The 13,930-nt window shown below is 38.0% G+C and overlaps 1 protein-coding gene across 4 annotated transcripts in view; it reads left to right on the top strand.

Moving 5' to 3' along the window:
* Nucleotides 1–13,930, top strand: part of LOC134344077 (kelch-like protein 5) — a 147,987-nt gene that overhangs the window by 61,118 nt on the left and 72,939 nt on the right. For 3 of the 4 annotated variants that reach the window (XM_063043295.1, XM_063043294.1, XM_063043293.1), the window contains exon 2: nt 4,459–4,536. Coding sequence is in view for 2 of the 4 variants with exons in the window: in XM_063043293.1 (XP_062899363.1) it covers nt 4,482–4,536 (55 nt within the window). In the remaining 2 variants the exon portion in view is untranslated. Of the gene's footprint in view, nt 1–4,458; nt 4,537–8,632; nt 9,031–13,930 lie in introns of those variants that run through there. The other variant, XM_063043298.1, reaches the window with a different exon arrangement.

Here is a 13,930-nt window from a genome sequence, read left to right as displayed (position 1 = left end):
CTCTTTTTTCAGGACCTCTTCCCTTTTCCTACCTATGTCATTGGTACCAATATGTACCACGACCTCTGGCCGTTCTCCCTCCCACAGCAGGATATCTTGGATGCGATCTGAAACGTCCCGGACCCTGGCACCTGGGAGACAAACTGCTATCCGAGTTTCTTTCCTGCTTCAACAGAATCGGGACCAGAGGACACAGCCTCAGAATAAAAGGATGTTCCTTTTAAAAGAGAGATGAGGTGGGATTTCTTTAGCCAGAGGGTGGTGAATCTGTGGAATTCATTACCACAGACAGTTCAGGAGACCAAGAAGAAGAAGAAGAAAGCCCTTAACTCCGAGTGGAGTCATCGGGACGGCGTTATTTTAGCAGGCTTTCTTATTTTTATGAGGCCAAGTTGCTAGCTCAACGCTCAACCCAACACGGATGGAAAGCATGCAAGGGAGCTGGCTGGATTCGAACTCGGGAGCCTCCGCTCAGAAGTCCAGTGCTGATGCCACTCTGCCACCAGCCAGCTAGGTGACCAAGATGTTAGGTATATTTAAAGCGGAGGTTGATGTGTTTTAGATTAGTGAGGGTGTCAACGTTTATGCAGAGAATGCAGGAGAATGGGGTTGAGAGGGATAACAAGTCAGCTGTGATGAAATAGTAGAGCAGACTCAATGGGCTGAATAGCCTGATTCTGCTCTTATGGACCATAGTAGCAACTAAGGTGGAAAGGCTCATCCACTGAGGCTATTTGGGTGGAACTGAGGAATAAAAAAGGGATGTTGACTGTACCTCTTCCTATAGATGCTGACTGGCCTGCTGCGTTCACCAGCATTTTTTGTGTGTGTTGCTGGAAACATTAATGGGATTATATTATAGACCACCCAATATTCAGCAAGATTTAGAAGAACAAATTTGTAGAGAGGTAGCAGACTGTTGCAAGAAACATACGGTTGTATTAGGTGATCATAGCTTTCCAAATATCTCATACTGTAAAAGGACTGAATAGGATAGAGTTTGTTGAGAAAGTTTTTGCAATCAATATATGGAGGTCCTAACAAGAGAATGTGATACTGGATATACTATTAGGGAATGAGACAGGGCAAGTGACAGAAGTGTGTGTAAGAGAACACTTTGGATCTAGTGATCATAATTCTATAACTTTCAAGATAATTATGGCGAATGATAGGACTGGTCCTTGGGTTGAGATTCTAAATTTAGAGAAAGGCCAATTTTGATAGCATCAGGAAGGATCTGTCAGGTGTGAATTGGAGTAGGTTGTTCTCTGGCAAAAGGATGTTTTGTAAGTGGGCACAGCCCGATTCAACACAAGCAAAGTTCTCACCGCTGTTGAGTATATCCACAAGGAGTACCACCAGAAGAAAGCAGCATCCATCTTAAAGGACCCCTATCGTTCAGGCCACGCACTTTTCACGCTGCTGCCAACAGGAAGAGGATTCAAGAGCCTTAAGTCCCACACCACCAGGTTCAGGAACAGTTATTACCCTTCAACCATTAGGCTGCTCAACCAGTGTGGATAAATTCACTCACCTCAACTCTAAATTGATTCCATGACCTATGAATTCACTTTCAAGGACCCAACAACTCATGTTCTTAGTATTATTCATTGACTTACGTAATTTTTTTTCTATATTTATTTGCATAGTTTTTTTGCACATTGGATTATTTATGTATCTTTGTGTGTAGTTTTTCATTTATTCTATTGCATTTCTCTGTGTACTGTGCATGCTTGCAAGAAAATAAATCTAAGTATTATATGGTGACATATATGTACTTTCATAATGATTTTACTTTGAACTTTATAGAGTTCGTCGAGGAGGTTACCATGAAGATTGATGAAGGAAAGGTGGTGGACATTGTCTGCATGGACTTTTGTAAGGCCTTTGACAAAGACCTACATGAGAGGCTGGTCTAGAAGGTTCAGTTACTTGACATTCAGAATGAAGTAGTAAAATGGATTCAACGTTGTCTTAGCGGAAGAAGCTAGAGAGTGGTAGTAGATAGTTGCCCTTCTGACTAGAAGCTGTGCCGCATGGATTGGTACTGTGTCCATTGTTGTTTGTCATCTACTTAAATGATTTGGATGATAGTGTGGTAAATAGGGTCAGCAAATTTGTAGATGACATTAAGATTGGGGTATAGTATACAGTGAGGAAGGCTATCAAAGCTTACAGCGGAATCTGGACCAGCTGGAAAAATAAACTGAAAAGTGGCAGAGACAACTTAATGAAGACAAGTGCACGCTGTTGCATTCTGGGAGGACAAATCTGGGTAGGACTTACGCAGTCAACAGTAAGGCACCAAGGAGGGCAGTAGAACAAAAGGATCTGGAAATACTGATTCATAAGTCCTTGAAAGTGGAGTCACAAGTAGAGAGGATTGGCCTTCATAAATCAGAGAATTGAGTACAGGTGTTGGGATGGTATATTGAAGTTGTTTAAGATGTTAGTGAGGCCTAATTTGGAGTATTGCATACAGTTCTGGTCACCTGTCTACAGAAATGATATCAATAAGATTGAAAAAGTACAGAGAAATTTTACAAGGATGTTGCCAGGACTTGACCTGAGTTATGGGGAAAGGTTGAACAGGTAAAGAGTCTTTTTTTCCTGGGCCGTAGAAAAATGAGAGGAGATTTGATAGAGGGGTATTAATAGGGTAAATGCAAGTAGGCTTTTCCCACTAAGGTTGGGTAAGAATAGAACTAGAGGCCATAGTTTAAAGGTGAAAGGTGAAATATTTAAGGGGAACCTGAGGAGAGACTTGTTCACTCATAGGATGGTGCAAGTGTTGGAACAAGCTGCGAGCAGAAGTGGTGGATGTAGGTTTGATTGCAACTTATAAGAGAAGTTTGGATAAGTACAATACGTGGATGGGAGAGGTTTGGATGGTTATGGTCCAGTTACGTGTCAATGGCAATAATGCATGGGCTACATAGACTGAAGGGCCTATTTGTGTGTTCCATGACTCCTACCAATAGTCTGAGCATTTCTTATCTGCCATCTTACAGTGCAACAATTTCTTCCTATCCAAAGGACTTACTCTTAGTGTTAACTGAATTTGGACATACCATTCCCTTTTGCTTTTTCAAATCATATATACAGTATGTATGACCCTGAGGTTACAAAAATAAAATTGAAACTAATGTGAAAATTACATGACAACTAAAAATTTGACAAACTTCTGTAGATGTGTAGTGGAGAATGTATTGAATGGTTGCAACAAGGCCTGGTATGGAACCACCAATGCCCTTGAACAAAATGTCCTACAAAAAGTAGCAGATACGGCCCAATCCATCACGGGTAAAGGCCTCCCCACCATTAAGCACATCTACATGGAGCGCTATTGCAGGAAGGCAGCATCCATCATCAAGGACCCCATCACCCAGGCCATGTCCTTTTCTCAGTGCTGTCACCAGGAACCTCAGGACTCACACCACCACAAGAACCTCAGGAATCACACCACCAGATTCAAGAGAATTGTGTACAGTTATTACCCCTCAGCCATCAGGCTCTTGAACCAGAGGGGATAGCTTCACTCATCTCACCCCATCACTGAACTGGACTCACTTTCGAGGATTCTTTATCTCATGTTATCAATATTTATTGCTTATTTATTATTGTTATCATTATTATATTTTCTTTTGTATTTGTACATGTCTTTTGCACATTGGTTATTTGTCTTGTTGGGTGTGTTTTTTCATTGATTCTTTTGTGTTTCTTGGATTTACTGTGTATGCCCGCAAGAAAACGAATCTCAGGGCTGTATATGGTGGTGTATATGCACTTTGCGAATAAATTTACTTTGAACTTGAAATTATTGATTGTAACTACAAATCTGGGAGGTTGCTTATTGAATTTTAATGGTGGATATATCACTAATGCACACTTACGTTATCTAAGACTGGCAAAATGCATCCTAGTTTATGATCCTTGGTTCCAAGTTGCTTGACCTCCACTAAAAAAGTGTGCCCAAATTCAGCCATCATATTTTAGAAAGAATTACTATTCTTTGACACAATGCAGAGGACATTTGTCAGAATGATGATTTATTACAGAAGTTGGAAATATTCACAGAATCAGGTTTAATATCACTGGAATATGTCATGAAATATGTTTCCTTAGGTTGGGGGCTTAAAGGAGATTTAATAGTGTTGTTCAAAGTAATGTGCTGATAAAACAAAGAAGAAATTCTATTTCTGGTGGCAAACTATTTAGTAAGGCACAGAATTAAGATGATCAACAAAAGATCTAAAAGAAGGGTTTTTAAAATATAGCAAATTTTTGTTATTTAAATTCTGGCCTGACATGCTGTAGGAAACATTCATTGTCCATTGAGAAAAGAGAATTGGATACCAACTTAAAATGCAATTAATTGTATAGCCTTTTCTGTAATGTCATTTTTAGATTGAGAATCACAATTCTTTGAGATTTTATGTGAAATTTTGTGTTTTCCAGAATGACTGAAGTGACTGATTGCCATGCTTCTAGATGCATTATCTCACAATCAGCCACAGGAAATTAAATTTAATGTTGGTAAGTGATATTCTTGTTTTGTCACGCATTTAATGTCATTGCTCTTTTTATATGAGTTGTTGTTAAAGTTTTTGCAGAATCAAACAACTACTTTAGTAGAAGGATATTAAAAATCAAATTATAAATGTGTTTCCAGTTCGTAAAATTTTGAACCATTTGAAGTGAATCATAGAATTAGATTGTAATCTACTACTTAGTGAATCAGTAAAACTATGGTTTGCATTTAGTGTGACTTTATGCTGCTTTACAAGATTATTAGCCAAATATCTCTTGCCACAAAAAAAAAAGGTAAATGATCAAATAATTGGCCAGAGAAGTAGATTTTAACAAGGTACTTAGTTGTAGGAGGGAAGAAAGGAGGAGAGGCAGTTTGCACTGAAGGTGTAGTTCCCCTTCCCTTCCTGTTTGGCATAGTTGCAATCGAGATTGCTAGAGGGGTGGCAGGGGAAATAATAACTGAGAAATCTCCAAGGTTGAAGGACTGGAGGAAATTTCAGAAAAGGACAAGGAGGCCAAAGTATTGACGGGATTATAGAACAAGGAAGAGAATTTTCAAATCAAAGTGAACTTTAACATATATGAAGGATAACAAGCACAGAGATGATCGTGAACTGAACCAGAAGCAGTTAATGAGGTGTGTATCAAATAATAGGAGATTATTCTTTGATCCTGGTCACAAGCATTTACTATGTTGGACTTCCATTTATCAGGGATGCAATCAAATGTGCCCCTCTGACAAGATTTTCACTCAGTTGTGTTGATTCAGGCTGAGCTAATGTATATGGAAAGTAAAGGATATGAAGCATAACCATGTTTAGAAGTCAGACAACATCTACAGAGAAAGTTAACTTTTCACAATTGTAACCTTTTATTGGAATTAGAATTAGAGATGTAACAAATTTAGCAAGAATAGAGGCAATGAGGGAAGGGAGGAAGGAATATCAGAGAAGATCTGAATTAGGCTGAAAGGCAGTAAATATTAGATGTGAAAATGCATGATGGTGAAAGCAAAAGAAGATCTAATGAGTAAGAGACAAAAGGTTTAACAACAGTGTAAGTAATAGGAACATCAGGAATGTATTTGGAATTGTTGAATGAGTCAAAAGGTTATAAAAATGAAATGCAGGTTTTGAGGCTAATTTTGAACTCCATTGGAATAGAGCTCAGGTTAAGAGTGAGCAGATAAACATATGGTGGATATCAAGAAATATGGGGCCGTGTTCCACAAAATATTCCACCAAATAATGTGGTCTGTATTTAAAGGAGCTTGTGTTTTCACATTCATTCACTGATGATAGGGTCATTCCTATTGCCTTTGAAAAGATGGCAATGAATACCTTCTGAAACTGTTCACAGCAGTTTAATATACATGAATAGATTGGCAAACTACTTTAGAGGGAAGTTAAGAATCAATTACATTGTTGTGGTTTTAAGAATTATATGTAAGCTTGACTGGGAAAAGATAATGGAATCCCTTTCCTTAAGGAGGTAAGTGAACCAGGTGGATTGTTTGGATAATCAATAGTTTCACAGTCAACTTTACTAAAGCTAGTATTTCAATCCCAGTTGAAATCAATTAATGGAACTTGAATTCCCAGATGATACAGTTGGATTCAGACTGGTTCGTAATTGTTAATCCAGATCTCATAATTATGTTGGGATCAGTTAAAGAGCATAGATTTCTAGAAAGATGTGTACCATCCCATTAAAATTTTTAGTCTAAATTATGAAGACTAGCATTCAGCACTGAAGTCTCGCGTTCAGTGGGGAAAATTGCAGTATTCCCCCGAGGAACAGGCCAAAACGAACTTGCCTCAGGATCATAACTGCACTGAGACAGAACCCAACCAATACCTGCTTGAACAGCACACTTCCATGAACGTGGGAGGCGGGCAAAGACTGGTGTCATCCGACCTCTGCTTCCGCAGGTTCAAGCCCGCCTCTCTGAGTTTTCCATTTCGCTGGCGCTTTACCTTCACACTGACCCATGGCAAAGGGTGCACGCGAGTTTTGAACCCATTCTTTACATTCATTTACTGCCTGAAAATCAATTTCAACTCTGCTTTGAATTTACTCAACAACTGAGAATCCAGGATGTTCTGGGGTATAGATTAAAAACCCAACAAGTTAAGAAATTTACTTAAAGAGAGTTCAGAAGAACCGAGCAAGGGCAGCCAGGACATTCTGAGGAGGCATTGTGTAAGTGGGCAGTGTTAGAGTGGGGAGTTCAGGCTTTAGCTCCTAGAGGCTTCGGCGAGAAGAGGCGAAGGCGGTAGGTAGATCTTTTCATTTAATTTTTCTTTCTTTCTTTCTCATTGCCCATTTAGAGCAGTGGGAATGCCAGACAGGATAGTGGAATGCTCCTCTTGAAGGATGTGGCAAGGCAGGGAGACTTCCAATGTCCCTGATGACTGCACCTGCAAGAAGTACATCCAGCTGCAGCTTCTTTCAGACCATGTTAAAGAATTGGAGTTGGAACTGTATAAACTCTGAATCATTCAGGAGGCTGAGGGGTTAATCAACAGGACTTACAAAGTGGTAGTTACACCCAAGGTGCAGGACACAGGTAACTGGGTGACCATCAGGAGCGGGGGAGGGGAATAGGTTGGGTAAGACTAGAACTAGAGGAAGTGGTTTAAGGGTGAAAGGTGAAATGTTTAAGAAGAATGTGAGGTGGAATTTCTTCACTCAGAGAGTGCTGAGGATATGGAACGAGCTGCCAGCTAAAGTGGGTCCGGGTTCAGCTTCAACATTGAAGAGAAATTTGGACAGCGGGGTGTATGGAGGGCTGTGGTCCAGGGGCAGGTCAATGGTACTTGGCAAATTAATAGTTTGGCATGGGCTAGATGGCTCGAAGGGCATATTTCTGTGGTTTAATGTTCTATGACTTTATTTTTCCTCATCTCTTTTCTCTATGGCCTACCCTTTCATTATGACTGGAGAAAGTCATTCAGCACTGAGTCTGTGAGTCCCTTTCAGAATGCCCTAAGCTATCATTCATCTAAATTCCTGTGAGTGACAACTATAATATTAAACTGTATAAATTTACAGCATAATAGATTGTCCTGGAAATAGTAAGGTCTTGTAGCCAGCAATCCAAAGAAATAACGTAAATATAGTTTCCGTCAACTGCATGCTGCAACAGTAGAGCTCCTTACATATAAATGGGGAAAACGAGGCAGCAAGCTAATAGAATCAACCCAGAGCACCATTTCCAAGTACACTGGGTTAGCAGTTTGAAAACTGAGGAAAATCTGTGCTTTCATTCTTAAGTAATAAATGGTCCGACAAACTCAAGGCAGTATTTAACAGATGTGCTCTGTATTTTTCAGTCAAGTGTGGACTGTCTGCTGATAAAGAAAAATAAGAATAGTCATTTATTGCAAAAGCCAAGAAAATATATTAGATAGCTGAAATGCTATGTGTATAACAACTAGCTCCTTCAAAGCTTCATTTCCAGTTGTAAGACAGATTTTTTTAATTTATAAGAAATTAGATATTTTTGTTTTAATTATTATTAGACATTGAAATTATTTATTTTTGTACAATGAATTGAGAAAGTTCGAAAGACGTGTCCTGTTAATTTTACAATCTTTTCTCTATTAAGATGGTAAGAGTTTTTAAAGGGTTAATGCAACAAAGGGGAGGGAATGCAAATGAGAAGAATTGTGATAGGTTGCTACGTGCAAGTTGCTCTTTCATTCATTTGAGGTTTAGAGGAAGGGGAGTGGTAGTTTTCTGCTTTCAAAAAGGTTTTAATGAATGCTGTCAGTGTTTTTGAATGCAGCTGGTGGGGTTGTAGAGATGAGGGCAATGAAAAGTGTACTGATTGTCATCGTGTAGGTTGATTTGTGAGTTTTGGTTGACTGAACACACGGGCTTATCCCTGCTTCTCTTCACATTATCTTCATCGTATTTTTCGTTAACTGACATTCTGCTGGTGAAGATCTAAGAGGAATTTAACTCCATGTGAAAACATTGTTTCATTCAACTAAAAGCAGAGGTCTGGAAAGCATATCTATTTAAACTGGGCTGTTCTATATCCTGTGCTGCTTTACCAGAGGAGGAAAGCCTGCTCTGTTGCCTTGACAATTGCTTAGGTGAACAGAAAATGTCTGTTTCACGTAAAGAATTTGATGTGAAGCAGATTTTACGCATTCGGTGGCGATTTTTTGGTCACCCTGCTTCTCCTCCAGTTGCATCCAGTGATAATCGACGGGGAGAAATTTGGAGCAAGGATCTAGGTGCCTCAAATAATGGGAAAAAATTCTTAGACTCCGGACACCTGCATCAACCATTGGCAACTGTCAACTATCAGAGATCCAGCCAGCAGGAAATTCAGAATTCTCCGTCTTGGCAGGTGCCCCATGGCCCAGATCTCCCCTCATTTGAGTTCACCACTGACGACTATGAATCAGTACATTGGCATGGCAAGCATGAACCCAAGGATGAAGGGAGTGAAGAAGAGAATGAAACTGACAGCAGTTCCTGCAGGTTAGGACTTAGGATTTAACAATTCCGAAACAATTACTTTGACTTTATCTTTGCGACCTATAAATATGTAGATATGTACATTATATTTGCAACATAAAGTTTCAAATTTAATTCATCCAATACACCATCCTTACAATATACTGATAAAATTCAGAGTCAACGCTCTGATAAATTGCCTGGTAGATGAATGATAGTGAAATCTAAATGATAACATGTCACCTCACCTGAATTTAAGGTCTACATGCAGCAAAATATGATCAGCCTTTTTATAATATAAGAGTACATTAGCACATGTATTTTAAGCGAAATGTACAACTCTCACATATATTATATAATGGCACAATTCTTTTATAAATGCTGTAAGCTCTGGTCAAGAAACTAAACAAATGTATTTGCAGTAACTTATTGCTACATATTTCATCTTGTGTTGTATATGCTGTTTAATTTCAAGAAAACAAATGACAATTGCAATTCTTTTGGATCATGTATATTTCAATCTAATGTGGGAATATTTGTTATTAATATAATAGTACCCACATACAGTTTTTTAAATTAAGTTCATATATAGAATAAAATCAGAAAAAAATATGCTTTCTATAATATTTGCAAAATGCATTTGATCATAAAATTTGTTTTTAAGTGGTAGTCATGATTTTGTATTGAATGTATTAAAATGGATATTGAATACATTAAAATGAATTTCAGTTGAAAGTAGCTGAATTATAAAGCAGACATAACATATACTATAAGCAACATAGTGCAGTTATTTCCAGATCTCAGTCAGTCTGCATTTATAATTCATTGTACAGTAGTTTATTTCATGGTATTAAATAGATATTCTATTTCTATCATCATAAAATAAGTGATGGTTTTGGAGCGAAAAGAAACTATGAGTCCACAGGGTAATTTTTGTCAGTTGTCTGAAAAACGGTTGCAAATTATGGCGCTATAACAAGTCGTTTGGCACAAAGCTCTTACAACATGATTGATGTCTCTGTTGAGTTTACAAGCAGCTTTCCCAATATTTCCATCAGAATTACTATGACCCTTTAGCAGTTTTTCTAAAATTGTGGTCTTCCTAGAAATTTCGTTTACAAGAGAAGAACTCAGGTATTATAGATTTTGGTTGTGTGTATCGTAAATAGCATGATACAGCAAAAGAATAAAGCTTCATACTTGATTGGAATAGTGTATTTGTCAGAATATTACGTATTAGGGAAACCAGTATAGAGCACAGCACAACAAACTTACTAGCCCATATAAACCTACTAGTTCCTCCCCTACCCCCACCTTCTTACTCTAACCTCTCATCTTTTTTCTCCAGTTCTGATGAAGGGTCTCGGCCCGAAACGTCGACTGTTTACTCTTTTCCATAGATGCTGCCTAGCCTGCTGAGTTCCTCCAGCATTGGCTGTGTGTAGCACATGTAAATTCAATTTTTCCATTATTAATTGGAAGTTCGGAAATTTGTTTGTTCAAGTAATAAATATTTGGTAGCTATAGCTTGATAATCTCAAAGAGCTTATCATTTAAGATTTACTTATACTTGTAGTTGAACATCTAACAATATGAAAAATATTTAAAATTATTAAGCTGTTAAGCACCACTGGTACTGTGTAAATCTTGGCTGTGACTAAATTTTGGCACTGACTTGTATCTAATTTCTGGAGGTATGATGAGTTTGACTCATGAATTTCATAAGATTGAATCATCCATAATTAAAATGTTTGTATTGATTTGTTCTAAATAGGAACACTGTTTCTACCTACAATTTATCTATTTAAACATGTAGTGGAAAACAAAGGTAATTTTTTTGTAACTATCTTCATCTTCTGTCTGCCACGGTAGCATAGTGGTTAGCAGAATGCCATTACATTTCTGGACGTTCCGGAGTTTCTATGAGGGAGTCTGTACATTCTCCCCATGGAATACGAGGGTTTTCCCTGGTGTTCTGGTTTCCTCCCACAGTGTAAAGACATACCTGGTAGGTTAATTGGTCATTGTAAATTGTCCTGTGATTAGGGTAGGGTTAATCAGGTTTTGTCGGAAGTTGTTGGGCAGCCCTACTCTGTGCTGTATCACTTAATAAATCTTTTTGGGTATGGCACTCCCTTGGGTAAATTAGGTAAATTATTGTTTCATGAATGACGGCAGTTAGTCTGTTGCTCTTATCAGTTTAGGGCCGTAAACAGTCAAAGAAAGAGATCAGGACGGACGGCAGGGAAATTAACAGCTGCATTAATTCCACATTACAGAAAATCTAAGATTGTGCTTATGGAATAGAACTTTATGAGGGGGGGAAAGGTAAGTTACCAAAATACTTAACTTTTAATCATACTTGATAGACAAATTTTTAAAGCTAACTGATATGATGCCTGGTGAATTGCCTGCTTCACTGTGAAATATACAAAAACAGTGAGCTTTCTTTGTATATTTTCTTGGGTGCTCACTGTGGAAAAGAGACGATCTTAATTTTTTTCAATGCTTAATTTGTCCTTTCTGTTTCCGCAGCTAACCTAGTGGTATTTGCTATTCTGTTCAGAAATGGAGGTCACTGAGGAATAATTATAGATCATTTATAAGAACATTGTCTGAATTATGGTCTGCTTGAGACTATTGAATATTGATCAGAAAATGATTTACTGTAACCCTATATCTCCTGTCTCATAATTTCAATAATGGAAGGTATTTTTTCCCAATTTATCTCAGTCTTCATGATTTATGATGACTTATTAATGACTACCTTGGTCTCAAGCTCATTAGTGGCTCTGTACATGTACATCTTACCTGCTCCACAACTCTGGTATTGATTCAGCATGCTGGCTTTTTTCAGTTAGTTGTCATGTTACTGAGTCTTACAAAGAAGATACCTTGCGTGGTAAAGATGCTTTTCTGCAGTTCAGTAGTTTGACTGATAATTTCATGTCTCTCCTATGAGAAGCTACATCATACAAGAATAATGTGAAATAAGGACCCAGTAGTGTAGTATTGAGTTACTGGATTAGCAGTTAGTTTTAAACATTGATCCAGAAATAGGAATTCAAATCCTCTCTTGGCAGCTGAGGGAATTCAAATTCAATTAACCCGATAAATACAGATGTTTTTGTAACAAAGTAAGCTAACATCAGGAACACTTGCTATGAAACTCCTAGAATTTTGATTTAAAACCCATCTGGTTCACTCCTGTCTTTCAGGAAGGAAATGTCTTATCCTTACCAGGGCTATATATAACACCACACCAACCAGGGTAAGGGTATCTAAGGCTGGGCAATAAATACTGATATTGCCAGCAAAGTCCATTTCACATGAGTGAATCAATGAAGGGAAAATGTGGTCTACAAGATGAAGATGATTTAACTGGCTGAACTTAGGTGATGAATGTTGTATTGATCACCATTGAGCTAACTAATTCTGCTGAGACAATGCAGAATTGTAGTAGATAGAATGCTGATTTACTGTTTTTGCACAAAGTGTCTGGGACATAAACCTGGGGCAATTACCTAGCCCACCTCAGCCTTGTCAAGGCTGAATGTTGATTGCCACCCCCCCCCCCAAGTAAGCATCATGTCTAGCTCAAAATTTGTTTTCTTGTTCTCTAATCGCTCTTTGGCTTTGTCTTTCTATACATCTGCAGTGTCATCCAGCCTAAACACTCATATTCATGTTTGTTCCGTTCTGGTCTCTAGAGAATATCCAGTTTAAAATCAAACCATCTTTGGCAGCTGAGCTTTGGAATACAATATTACACCTCAGTGTAGCTCTCTGGAATTTGTTCTAAATGTAAACCCTTCTTCCTCCTCTTTCTTTTAAGATTCTCCTTAAAACCTGCTTGTGACCGAGCTGCCCTAATATCTGACTTTCTGATTTCCTTGTATAGCTTATTTGATAAAGTTCCTTGTTTATTTTCATCTTATTAAAAGCACAATATAAGTTACTTTTATTTTAGTAAAGGGAAGTTCTCTCTTTGTGATTTACTTTTAGTTCCATTATCTACAATAAATACTTTATAACATTGTCACATATTAATTACAGTAATGCTTTAAAGTGAACAACTGACCAAGAATGCCTCTACCCACTTTCTGTACTTTCCAATTTATTTGAATTCAAATACCTCTACTAGGCCTTGCTCATCTACTAATTCCGCAGCACTCTTTTCCCAGATAAATCTGATAGAAGCCTGAATAAGTATTGGCTCATCTGCATGCGAAAGACACTAGATGGCCGAATGTGAGACTGGAACTCTGCATGGAGAAGGGCTAAAAACTCGATAGAATAATGAAATTGAAGCCTGTGATCAGAATGCCAATTAAAAATTTTGCAAGCTTCTATTTGTGAAATATTCTGAGCCATGGGCATAACATGCAACACTCCTCAGTGTCCCAGTTAATGCTTATGCACTTCACAAGATGCTGGTGTTTTCAGAGTATGTTATTCACATGCACTGCCCAATATTACTGAAAAAAATTGGCCTCAGAATCATCAATGAAAATGCCACCTACAGAAATTCTGTCAATTTCCACAGATAATAAGTTTACCTTATTAACTAAAAGTAAATTTTGCTGCACATATGTCAAATTATTCAGTAGAAATGGATATCTGATTATTTATGGCAACTTCCCAAATTTTATTTTTCATGTAATGTTTAAATGTTTGGTAAAAGAGCCAGAGGTAACATAAGGTAAACCAACCCCATATCCCTTGATTTCCCAAAAATCTATTTGATCTATCTCGGAAATTGATCCTCCACAGCCCTCTTGCGTTGTGTATTCTAGAGATTCACCAGCTACTGGGTGAAGAAATTTCTTCTGATCTCTGTCCTGAATGACTGACCCCAGCCTTTGAGCTGGTGATCATTGACCTATCATACTGTTGACAGCAGTGACTGTGCCCTCAGTGGAGA

This window comes from Mobula hypostoma, chromosome 3 (genome assembly GCF_963921235.1).
Source record: "Mobula hypostoma chromosome 3, sMobHyp1.1, whole genome shotgun sequence".
Lineage (NCBI taxonomy): Eukaryota > Metazoa > Chordata > Chondrichthyes > Myliobatiformes > Myliobatidae > Mobula > Mobula hypostoma.
The sequence above is the reverse complement of the archived record's forward strand: the minus strand, read 5'-3'. Positions and strand labels throughout refer to the sequence as shown.